The 13,518-nt window shown below is 40.5% G+C and overlaps 1 protein-coding gene across 1 annotated transcript in view; it reads left to right on the plus strand.

Annotated features, from left to right (window-relative positions):
• The window catches only part of GRIN2D (glutamate ionotropic receptor NMDA type subunit 2D), a 1,022,144-nt gene that overhangs the window by 798,994 nt on the left and 209,632 nt on the right, over positions 1-13,518 (plus strand). Inside the window, exon 11 of the mRNA XM_088457418.1 lies at positions 13,123-13,248. Within this exon, the coding sequence (XP_088313544.1) occupies positions 13,123-13,248 (126 nt within the window). The remainder of the gene's footprint in view (positions 1-13,122; positions 13,249-13,518) is intronic.

Raw genomic sequence — 13,518 nt, forward strand, 5'->3', positions numbered from 1 at the left:
ATTATAGTATCAATAATAGTAGCACCAACATCAGAGTTTATCTGGATTTAATAGACCATGTGAGAAACAGGAAAAACTAGACAATTGGAAAATTTTGCCATAGAAAGAAAATAAATAAATACTGGAGAAATTACTTTTAAAATCTAACAAAACTTAGCTTATGCCTCTCAATTGTGTTTCCCGTGAAGATATGTAAATGCACTAATTACTATCTTTACTGTGCATACAATTTCCTTTTTAAAATGCCTGCACATGCAAGAACGACGACAGTGAATTCTTCACAGATCTAAAGGCAGCAATGTATGACCTGAAGATAAGTGAAGACTCAGAAATAAATTACCTCCAGGGCTTGGTGTCAGCTCAGTAAAACAGCAATTTGTGCAATTATTGTACTTTCTATACTTTGGGGAGGAAATGTACTTTGTGCTCCCCTGTACTTAGAGGAGGAAATGAATAAGAGAGTACATGATAAGAAATGGTTAGAAGAATTGTTGAGTATTCTGCTCAATGCTTTGTTGCCATATCTCAGATTTTAGTGCCACTGATCTGGATATTTCAGACTGTTACTTACTGTACACTTGTGTAGCATGTCTCACAGTACATTTGTAGCAGTGGTATACAAATAAAGAAGAACACTAATAGAAAAGGATATCCTGCTTGGAAGAACGCCGAAACATATTACATTTCCTGGTGTTTTCATCAAAAACTATCAGGAAACGTTTTCTCTAGTGGACCGGAGATTACCTGCAGAAGAAATCATTAAAAGAGAAGCTTTGGCTGAAGACTGGTCCTGGTAACAAATGCTTTAATACATAATCACAAAAAAAGACCTTTTCCATCCTAGGGAAACAATCAAAACCATGCAAGTCTTTCAGATGCAAATGAACTGATAACTTATATATGAATAGTGGATCCTGTAAATAATTTTTTTTCTGTGCATGTGCTATTGACATCCACAAACTGCATTATTACTATTTTTCATTTTGTGGGAATTTTTCATAATAACCAAACCAATTACTACCCATTGCATTACTGGATAATGGATAGTAATATTAGGAGCTGACTGGAGAAGAGATTGTTTAATGATTAGTGATACTGGGCCAATATTTATCATTTCAGCCAATTAATTCACAAAATATTTATTAATGATTCCGTAACAAATTGTTCAAAATATATTTTAAAAGATGTCGATAGTTAACAGAATATGCATTTAACATGTATATAATATATGTTCCTTAAACTTAATAATGTAAAGCAAAGACAATTTGATTCCAAATAACTTTTTAGAGCAACCTTGACAGATGAAGCTGAAGCAAAACACTGTAATTTGCTGATATTTTTTTCTACAGAACAGATATTTGTGTAATGGATGAATATAGTGATATTCAAATATATTATCCATTACTATTATTGAGAAATATAATTAGCAGATATGGTATGTTTTGTCTCACAATTTTAAAACATATATTTTAATATGTAGTAGATAGATTTTTCTTTATTGCACCTAAGAATAGAAATTATAAAGATTATAATGAGACTTTAAGTAATTAAACATCAAAAATAAACAACCTGCATTTCTGCTTTATCAGTGTATTATTACTTATGTATCATGTTTATGCATATAAGTTTAATCAGTTATCTATGCCCCAGTCACATATGTAAAGATAACAACTGTAGCTTTTTTCATGTACAGTATATAAATATATGAAAACTTATGTTTTATTTTATCAATGAAAGCAACTGATTTGGTTCTGGCCAATCCAGTCAATATTATTAGTATTAACCTTTATATTCTGTAATTCCAACATATTATGCAGTGCTTTATCTAGGATACTTACAAATTCATATCAGTCCCTGTCCCTTTGAAGCTTATACAGTATTCTAATTTATTTACCACACAAACCCACGCTAGTATTAACCTCCCAGTATATTGGATATTTGTGGACTGTACTAGGAAATTGGAACATCCAAGGGAAACCCTCACAATAATATAGAAACTTCACTCAAACGTTCTTGGTTGGAATAGAACCAAAGGTCCTATGGAATCAGTAAAGCTAACCACTGTGCTACCCGTTAGGTGATGGGTCATGTGAAGCCTTTATTGTACTACTAGCTGGAGTACCCGGCTTTGCCCGGGATTTTAAGAATGTTTGTTTACACATCATCCTCCAACAAACCTCTCCTTAGGCAGGCTTCACGAAAAGTGTGACAAACTTCCCCATCCACAATCCTAAGGTCTTTGAAGGAAGTAGGACCTGTAACTGTGTAAAGCAAACTTCAGAGATAGAAGCATTCAAAATTTGTCGGATGTACAGTGTAAACACGGCCAAGAGCTTCTGTTGCTCTGATACTATGAAATGCACAGCAACTACTTCCAGTTCCTTGTGCAGCTGTTTCCGGCATTCAGGGTCTCCACGGTGTATAGTAGTCATCCAATCAGTTTTACCTTTCAGGGGCTGACAAAGGAGTGAACCGGAAGTAGCCTCTGTGCATTCCATAGTGCGGTCCAGCAACCAAGGAGGTAGACAAAAAGTTTGGTCACCACTGTTGACACCATCTAGTTGTGTAAGCTGATGCATGAGCAAGTATAAATAAAAATTTGTACTGCAGAGCTGCGTTTTTGCATCCCAGTATAGTTGCCATCTTTATGGGCGTGACTGTAAATCAGATGGATCTCTCCTCATGGATGCATATATCAATTTTTACCATATTCAGACTCATAATAAGCCTGGCTTAATATCAATAGTGGTTCCTCAGTGCAGGTTTGCTGACTGTGCCGGCAGTGCAGGGGTATTTTCAATGCACGGTGCCAGTGATGTTGGCAGTGCAGGGGTGCCAGCAGTGTCCTCAGTGAAGGCTTGCTGACTGTGTTGGCAGTGCAAGGGTGTCCTCAATGCAGAGTGACGGCGGTGTCCTTAGTGCATGTGTGCTGACAGTGTCGGCAGTGCAGGGGTGCTGGTGGTGTCATCAGTGTGGGAGTGCTGGCAGTGTCAGCAGTGGTGGTGTCGGCAGCAGGGGATTCTGCCAGTGGAGGTGCCGGTGGTGTTGGCAGCGGGGGATGCCGGTGGTGTCAGTCAGCGAGGGATGGCAGGCGCCATCTTCTTTTGCTTCCTGTGTGTATATTAAATGGGCTTAATGCTGATTGGCTGAGAGCCGTGACAGATGGCTCTCTCAGCCAATACAATACAATACAAAACCTCGCGACCCGACAGTGGCATCGCAAGGTTTTGCCTCGGTTGAGGGATCCGGGGCAGGCAGGGAGATCTGAGCTTGGCTCGGATCGCCCCAGATCCCCGAAATTCGGGTGGGTTCGGTTCTCTGAGAACCGAACCCGCTCATCCCTAATAAATTCATACAGCATTTAAAAGGTACTGTAAACTCCATGCGAGAGCCATAGTAAATGATGTTCAGAGACTTAGATTATATGCTACAGAATAAAATTCCATAATTCCTTAGTATGTAGCAAAATGCATGTTATAAAATCAAATTATGAAATGAAACAAAAATAAAATTTTAATATTTTTATTATTGACCTTGCAGATGGCCCAAGAAGAATGGTGTCCAAATCTGCATCTAACAATAAACCAAACAGGACAATGCATTTATTCTTCTTTGGTGTTTTAGGTATAGAACCATGAGAGATCTTGGCTTGTAAACTGTGGGCTAAATCCTTTTCTAATGCCGATCCTGACCTGTAGAGGGCAAATGCTATGCAAAAATTGTGTTTTTTAATTATTTAAAAATTAACAGTAATTTTGATTTCAAATTTTTTTAGTTGCCTCTGCCGTGTTTTAATACGCTTGTATGTAAAATTTCACGATCTTGGCTTGTAAACTGTGGATTTGTATAGAATGACAGAAGGACAACTTTCATTTTTATATATTAGATATTATAGCAGCATTGTAGTATACTATGTGGCCATGTGAATACAGAAGTTTTTAAAACTGCATTGATTTTTAATTGTACTTTTCTGAGCATGTCAGAATAGTGATCATGTGAGCCTGTTTGTTTGAGCGAACATTTATCATTGCATGATACCAAGGATTAAGGAACACAAACCCGCCATGGTCACTGGGTTGGTTAATAAATAAACTCCCATGGGTGGCATCAATTTAAGCAAGCTAGCAATAATAAAAACAACTTTGAGATAATCTCAATGAAATAATAACAGGGATTAGCGAGAGTTTCACACTACTTTCTATTGACAATATGCAAATAAGCAATTATATTTAAAGAACATTTATTTCTAAGGAATGCTGTATGCCTGGTCGGCCTCTTGAGTCAAGGGCAAAGCAGTCTGTGTATGGGATTTTCTATGAGCATTGGCGCATTTCATGCTCTGAAAACATGTACCAAAAAGCTCCAAGGCAAATGGAATTCCCCAGCAGTGACTGCTGTAGACGAGTTGTTCATTTACACAAAATGCATAGAGAACCACATCAAAATGTTTCCATTAACATAGAATGTTTTAGCTCACATTATATAGCAAAGTTCAGCTTAGGTGGGAAAGCCTGACATTGTATAACTGATAGAACTAAAAAAATATTGCTCTTTTATTTTCTCACATTCAAAGCAATTAATATGTAGAATTTAAAATAATTTCCAATATGTTTTTAGATTTGGATTGTTTTCTGATATTTGTGTATTTTGATATAATTAGAAAGTAAAAAAATAAACTTTTTCTAAACCATTGACACTTTTTCTAGTTATGTAAACACAAAACTGATCGCATGTTATGTACAGTTTAAAATGTATCGAGTCGACCTCCCGTTCCCATAGAAGCCCGTACACACTGTGCTATGTCTGCACAGTGTGTTCGCGGATGACAGGGGGTCACACTGGGGACAAACTGCACGGCTGATCGGTACAGTTTTACCCGATCAGCCTGCAATCGTAAAAGTGTGTATCCAGCTTTACAGTGTGAAAGTAAGAATTTATGTGGTGGATCCTATGTGTAAAATAGAGATTCTTGAACTGTTTGTGGAACTTTTGTGGATAAATGCACATTAGAGATTTCTGAGCAAGAGTATCAAATATATGTGATTTTTTTTTTTTTCATTTTTTTGCATTTTATTTTTATCTTCATTTTTTTATTTTATTTTTATTTTTTGTTGTTTTTGGGACTGCACTTATATCACAAAGAGACATTGAGATATAACAGCATAATACATCCAAAGCAAGCGCCACATTTTCTATTTCTATATTTCCTAGTTATGTGTCTTGTTCATTCTTAAACAGGTGTAGAGTTTTAGACCTTTGAAATGTCTACAAAAATACCTGTGAAGTTCTATATCTGTAGTATATGTCTGGGTACACCCCTGAGCGGCCAGCCAACTGTCATGCAGACCGAGCAAACGATTTGGTAAGCTAAAGTATACACACTTAACAATCTGTCCAGACATCACAACTGGGTGGGCAATTAAATATGCCCGCCTAGTTGTGATGTCCATGTCGGTGGTTACTGCAGCCAGTGTACTGGCAGTTGGCAGGTCACTGTACACACAGGCAGATGTACGGATATATCTGCAAGATATATTGGCATTGGCTGTGCTGCAGGGCTAATGTGATATGTACGTGAACAATGTAATTCACAGACATATTGGCTGTACACACAAGCTGATGCACTTAGCAATAAATTGTTCATCGGCTATACAAATTATATATCGCATAGCATTGTACCAGCATAAGTGTTAAATCACAGGCATACACCAGGATTGTGCAGCGTGTGTGCCCACACACTTCTTAGGCAGCTCCAACCCCTCTGCACTGTCTGTAATAGTCAGGATTGGTGTCTGCCGTGTACCTGGAGGCGGTGTGGCATAGCACCGACATTGGCGGGCGTTCCAATCTAGTGCTGCCACCTCATCCTCCATTTACCAGGAAGAGGAGAACAGTCTGTGACAGAGGTGTGGCTATGTTCGGGCATGGCTGTGTCACGCACAACCCTCACAAAGACCCTGCACCAATGTTACACCTTTATAAGCAGAGTTTTATACACACCTGTATGATCTAAAAAATTATCAAAATGAGTAATTACCCAAACCAAATGGTACTGTAAATACAAATGTAGATCAGTTTATTATATACATATTTTGAAATATTGCATAATGCAAGCACTTATTAAAGAGCGAGAATCATGAACGTGAATTATGATATTCAAATCATAGTTCTTAAATACAAAAATAACATTTGCTAGTTAAATTGCATTTACTAATATAAACTGTGACATTGTGAAAACCTCCAAGATACAAAGCATTGTGATAATGAGGATGGTGTATTAAATACATTTATAATGAGACACTTTGTGACCTGCCTGAGTAGGGGTTAAGCTTGTTGGTCCCTGTAACTTTCAGATCAGAAAATGTTACATTATATTTTTTTTGTTTTTTTCATGTCAAATTCTGTAGCTCATGTTTATCTTTAAGGTGCGTATCTACTTATAGACATATAAACGAGAGCACGATTACGACATTGTAATCGTGCTGTCGCTTGTATGTCTGTGATATGCCTACACTGAACGTTCACTCGTTCAGTCCAGGCACATCCATCATCCCCGTACATGCTGAACCTGACGGAATCGTCAGCTTGAACAGCATGTATGGGCGACGATAGATGGAAAAAACGAACAGCGGGCATGCACATCGCTGGTCGTTTTTGTCATTTACATGCCCGATTTGCGGGTGATTTGCGGGAGATTGCACGATAACGACGTCATTATAGTGCAATTGCCTGTCAAAATTGCCTAGTGGATACCCCCTTTAGTCATCAGTAGGCCATTCACTAACAATGTATATTCAATGCTAAGCTTTCTCTTGAATCTTAAATATTATAAGAAATATGTATTTGTATTTTAAAACATCTGGTTCCCAAACACTGGAAATTTATTTTTACGATTTTTTATCTAATCGTCATCAGAGACTGAAAATCTAGGGTGCACAGAAGCACAAACCTGGATGGGTCTGAATCAGTAGTACAATTAGTGGTGTGTCAGTTCATATGCAGTTTGTAGAGTGTGTCAATAGCTTCCATATACTTTGTTTTAACTTAGCAATTTATATTACTAATGACAACCGTAGTAGAAGACAACTAAAACATTACTAGTGGCTTCACCCCAACACATGATCAACTGCTTCCCCATTTGGCTAACCATTAGAGAGCACAATGTCTTTCCTGTTTTGAGTTTCTTTTGTACTCAGATCAATAGTGACTGCATTTAATAGGCAAACAATAAATGTGCTACCGGCAGTATGTATCTGAGTATTAGATATTCATCAGAGGAGAAACATTCTCAAATGAATAAAATAAGCATCTGAAGACGTAGCCAGAGTATGGAAGCCACTATAAATCTTGCATTGACTTGTAACTTGAGAACCAACACCTTTTTCCATAAAAAAAAAAATCACTGTAGAAATATGTGTATATATATATTAGGGGTGTGCACCGGCCACTTTTCGTGTTTTGTGTTTTGGTTTTGGATCTGGATCTTTCTTCGTGTTTTGGATCTGGATTGGTTTTGCCAAAACCACCCTTCCGTGTTTTGGGTTCTGGGTTTTGTGTTTTGGATCTGTATTTTTTTGAAAAAAAGCATAAAAACAGCTAAAATCACAGAATTTGTAGGTTTTTCTGCTCCTATGCTATTATTAACCTCAATAACCTTAATTTCCACTCATTTCCAGTCTATTCTGAATACCTCACACCTCACAATAGTGTTTTTATGTCCAAAAGGTTGCACCGAGGTAGCTGGTTGACTATGCTAAGCGACACGAGTGGGCGGCACAAACACGTGACCCATCTAGGCGTGAAACTGCAGTTGCAGACAGGATGGCATTGAAAAACTAGGCCCCAAACTGTACATAATGCAAAGAAAAAAAAGAGGTGCAAGATGGAATTGTCCTTGGGCCCTCCCACCCACCCTTATGTTGTATAAACAGGACATGCACACTTTAACAAACCAATCATTTCAAGCGCCAGGGTCTGCCACACAACTGTGGCTGAAATGATTGGTTCGTTTTGGCCCCCACAAAACAAACTGGCAATTAATCTGTCCCTGCACAAACTGGCTCTACGGAGGCAAGATGTCATCCTCATCCTCCTCATCCACCGATTCCTCACCCTCTTCAGTGTGTACATCCTCATCCTCACAGAGTATTAATTCATCCCTGCTGGAACCACAGGTCCCTCTGTACGTTCTGGAGGCTGGTCTCCCTGGAAGAGTTGATAATTCATTTTATGAACATCATCTTCTCCACATTTTGTGGAAGCAACCTCCTACGCCTTTCGCTGACAAGGTTCCCGGCTGCACTAAACACTCTTTCGGAGTACACACTGGAGGGGGGGCAACTCAGGTAAAATAGAGCCAGTTTGTACAGGGACCTCCAAATTGCTTCTTTTTCCTGCCAGTACAGGTACGGACTGTCTGACATGCCTACTTGGATGCTGTCACCGATGTAATCCTTTAACAGACAGACGCACGCTTGTCGCTGCTGCTTTGAGGATTCAAGTGCGGCTACAGCCCACACAATTCACAAAGACAGAAAAAAGAAGAAGAATATTTTTATTGTTTGTGTAGCACACTTTGAGGGTGTCACCACCCTTTAACCGACAGACGCACGCTTGTCGCTGCTGCTTTAAGGATGCAGGTGCGGCATAACCCACACATTTCACAAAGACCGAAAAAAAAAGAACAATATTTTAATTGTTTGTGTAGCACACTTTGAGGGTGTCACCACCCTTTAACAGACAGACGCACGCTTGTCGCTGCTGCTTTAAGGATGCAGGTGCGGCTACAGCCCACACAATTCACAAAGACAGAAAAAAGAAGAATATTTTTATTGTTTGTGTAGCACACTTTGAGGGTGTCACCACCCTTTAACAGACAGACGCACGCTTGTCGCTGCTGCTTTGAGGATGCAAGTGCGGCTACATCGCACACCAGTCACAAACACATTAAAAAAATAGTTTTTTATTTTTTGGAGCACTTTGAGAGTTACACCACCCTTTAACAGACAGACGCACGCTTGTCGCTGCTGCTTTAAGGATGCAGGTGCGGCTACAGCCCACACATTTCACAAAGACCGAAAAAAAAAGAACAATATTTTAATTGTTTGTGTAGAACACTTTGAGGGTGTCACCACCCTTTAACAGACAGACGCACGCTTGTCGCTGCTGCTTTAAGGATGCAGGTGCGGCTACAGCCCACACAATTCACAAAGACAGAAAAAAGAAGAAGAATATTTTTATTGTTTGTGTAGCACACTTTGAGGGTGTCACCACCCTTTAACAGACAGACGCACGCTTGTCGCTGCTGCTTTGAGGATGCAAGTGCGGCTACATCGCACACAAGTCACAAACACATTAAAAAAATAGTTTTTTATTTTTTGGAGCACTTTGAGAGTTACACCACCCTTTAACAGACAGACGCACGCTTGTCGCTGCTGCTTTAAGGATGCAGGTGCGGCTACAGCCCACACATTTCACAAAGACCGAAAAAAAAAGAACAATATTTTAATTGTTTGTGTAGCACACTGTGAGGGTGTCACCACCCTTTAACAGACAGACGCACGCTTGTCGCTGCTGCTTTGAGGATGCAAGTGCGGCTACAGCCCACACAATTCACAAAGACAGAAAAAAGAAAAAGAATATTTTTATTGTTTGTGTAGCACACTTTGAGGGTGTCACCACCCTTTAACAGACAGACGCACGCTTGTCGCTGCTGCTTTGAGGATGCAAGTGTGGCTACATCGCACACAAGTCACAAACACATTAAAAAAATGTTTTTGATTTTTTGGAGCACTTTGAGAGTTACAACACCCTTTAACAGACAGACGCACGCTTGTCGCTGCTGCTTTGAGGATGCAAGTGCGGCTACAGCCCACACAATTCACAAAGACAGAAAAAAAAAGAACAATATTTTAATTGTTTGTGTAGCACACTTTGAGGGTGTCACCACCCTTTAACAGACAGACCCACGCTTGTCGCTGCTGCTTTGAGGATGCAGGTGGAATCTAGACGGGATTTGGATCCGAGGACACACTACCTCCATCAATTGTCTAAATCCCACTGCACTAATGGCGGATACCGGACGCACGTCTAACACCAACATAGCAGTCAAGGCCTCAGTTATATGTTTTGCTTCAGGATGACTGCTGTCGTACTTCATCCTCATCGCTAGGGACTGTTGGAGGGTCAATTGTTTAGTAAAAGTAGTGATGTTCCTACTTCCTCTCTGGGATGATGAACAACTCCCAGCAGCAGCAACAGCACTAGGAGGAAGTGGTTCTTGATCTTTCCCTATTTTATTTTTATCGGAGAAAGTTTGGTCCTCCATTTATGTTATATTGATATATAATATACGTGCGGCTAAAGCGCACACAAACACAGAAAATATTTTTTTATTTTTGCTGGAGAGTAGTGCACTTTGTGGGTTACACCACCCTTTAAGAAATGAGCCAGCCGGCTCTTTACTTATGGGACACAGGCGCACGCTTGGCGCTGCTCCTTTGTTGATGCACGTGCAGCCACAGTGCACACAAGTCACAAACACAGAAAATATATATTTTTTTGGTTTGGAGTGTACTTTGGGGGTTACAGAACCCTTTAACGGTCAAGCCAGCCGGCCCTTTACTTATGACACAGGCGCACGCTTGGCACTACTTTGTTGATGCACGTGCGGCTACTGTGCACACAATTCACAAACACAGAAAATAATTTTTTTTTTGGTTTGGACTGGAGTGTACTTTCGGGGGTTACAGCACCCTTTAACGGTCAAGCCAGCCGGCCCTTTACTTATGACACAGGCGCACGCTTGGCACTACTTTGTTGATGCACGTGCGGCTACTGCGCACACAATTCACAAACACAGAAAATAATTTTTTTTTGTTTTGGACTGGACTGTACTTTCGGGGGTTACAGCACCCTTTAACGGTCAAGCCAGCTGGCCCTTTACTTATGACACAGGCGCACGCTTGGCACTACTTTGTTGATGCACGTGCGGCTACTGCGCACACAATTCACAAACACAGAAAATAATTTTTTTTTTGGTTTGGACTGGAGTGTACTTTCGGGGGTTACAGCACCCTTTAACGGTCAAGCCAGCCGGCCCTTTACTTATGACACAGGCGCACACTTCGCACTACTTTGTTGATGCACGTGCGGCTACTGCGCACACAAATCAAAAAAACACAGAAAATAATTTTTTTTTTGGTTTGGACTGGAGTGTACTTTGGGGGTTACAGCACCCTTTAACGGTCAAGCCAGCCGGCCCTTTACTTATGACACAGGCGCACGCTTGGCACTACTTTGTTGATGCACGTGCGGCTACTGCGCACACAATTCACAAACACAGAAAATAATTTTTTTTTTGGTTTGGACTGGAGTGTACTTTCGGGGGTTACAGCACCCTTAACGGTCAAGCCAGCCGGCCCTTTACTTATGACACAGGCGCACGCTTGGCACTACTTTGTTGATGCACGTGCGGCTACTGCACACACAATTCACAAACACAGAAAATAATTTTTTTTTTGGTTTGGACTGGAGTGTACTTTCGGGGGTTACAGCACCCTTTAACGGTCAAGCCAGCCGGCCCTTTACTTATGACACAGGCGCACGCTTGGCACTACTTTGTTGATGCACGTGCGGCTACTGCGCACACAATTCACAAACACAGAAAATATATTACTTTTTAGCACTTGGGGGGAGCACCCCTGATGGACAGAGCACCCCCTGGACAACACTACAGCACCCCTTTAGGACTGGGACACTGCACAGGACTTTGGAGTGGACACAGCCCCTATGGAGAACTGACTGCACAACACAGTCCAGCCAGCCCCTATGGACTTTGAAGTAGTGGACACAGCCCCTATTAACAACAGCAGCACAGCACAACACAGCCAGCCCCTATGGACTTTGAAGTAGTGGACAACAGCAGCACTACACTACACTACACTACACAGCCCTAACTCCCACCCTCCCTCTTCACTGTCCACAGCCGAGTGAGAAAATGGCGCCGACGCGGGTACCTTATATAGGATCCAAAACCCGCGAGACTCGGAAGGCGGGATGATGACGTTTTGCCTCGATTTCAGATCCAAGTCAGGCGGGAAAAGTCGAGCCTGATTCGGATCGGACTCGGATCGGGGGGCTCGGGGGGGTTCGGATTTCAGAAATCCGAACCCGCTCACCCCTAATATATATATATGGCTAGTCATCAGTGTGATTTTGACATAGTTGCTTACCTTGCTGTTTGAACAGCGCAGTGTACCCAAGATGACTTCCTCACTGGTTTTGGATAGGATGACAGATGCACTGATCTGATGATTACTTTGTGTGTCTTATGACTTGCTCATTGCTAGCACTATAAAAGTAGTGTGCATGTTGTATTTTCCTCAGTGTAACTATTTTAGTGCATCTAAGTCAGCTGCCTCACTGACACTGTATTATGTACTGTTATCCTCAAATGCAAAGTGCCTTGAATCCTAGGGGAGAAAAAGACTTTATGAATTATACGATTATTAATGTTAAGGGAGCGTGAAGCGTCTTCAGAGCTGGAGCACTTTTACGTGACAGGAAAAAGTATTTTTTGTTAACTGTTCACTATTTACATTTTATATGGAACTGATTCAGTTCCTATGAACACTCTTTCTAGGTGTTAAATCATTGCACTATGACAATGGCTTTGGAGTGTGCTCAGTGTATTTTGAGAATGTTCTTTTAAAGGTTTTGTTTTTGCAACTTTGAATAATCTTATAGACAAAACCAATGATATGGAAACTGGTTCGTAAAGTCCAAGGTGACTGAAAATGGATAAATGTGAACCACTGCTAATATCTGCTGTGAATCTCTTGCTTAGCCTCAAACTCTATTTTAAAATCACTGTTTTAAACATAACAAGGTTCCACGTGAAAATGACAGATATCATTTCTGCATTCTTTCTCCACAAAGAGCAGTGGTTTGAGACTACATCCTGCAGACAAGTGCAGGTGTTCCCCATCAGTAAGCATAGATAATTAGAGAAGCCACCCTATAGCTGTAAGCTAGGTGACAAATAATTGACAAGACTCTGGAAAATATTCTGTATTTATATTTTACTGTGTTTGCACTCAGGAGTCTCATCCTCTTTTCCAGAGCCGTACAGCCCTGCTGTCTGGGTCATGATGTTTGTCATGTGTCTAACCGTGGTCGCTGTGACTGTTTTCATCTTCGAGTATTTCAGCCCTGTTGGATATAACCGAAGCCTCTCCACAGGCAAGCGTAAGTACCTGAACTACACTGCCTTCTTCTTTTAGATTTCACATGGTTTTCCACTCTGCTGTTTATATGCTCTTAATCGCTGTAGTGTATGATTTATATATTTCCTTTTGTTTTCTGTTCTGTACCATCTTTATTTTTTCATGTTATTTGTCCCTGAGTTATCCTTATCTATTTATGAGATCTGTCTTCAGATTGTCCTATATTAAATATATCATTGTATTTTTAGTGTTCCTTGTTCATGACTATTTGGCTACAGGCAGGTACTGTTTG

The sequence above is a fragment of the Taudactylus pleione genome, unplaced genomic scaffold (assembly GCF_031769625.1).
Source record: "Taudactylus pleione unplaced genomic scaffold, aTauple2 ptg000041l, whole genome shotgun sequence".
Taxonomy (NCBI): domain Eukaryota; kingdom Metazoa; phylum Chordata; class Amphibia; order Anura; family Myobatrachidae; genus Taudactylus; species Taudactylus pleione.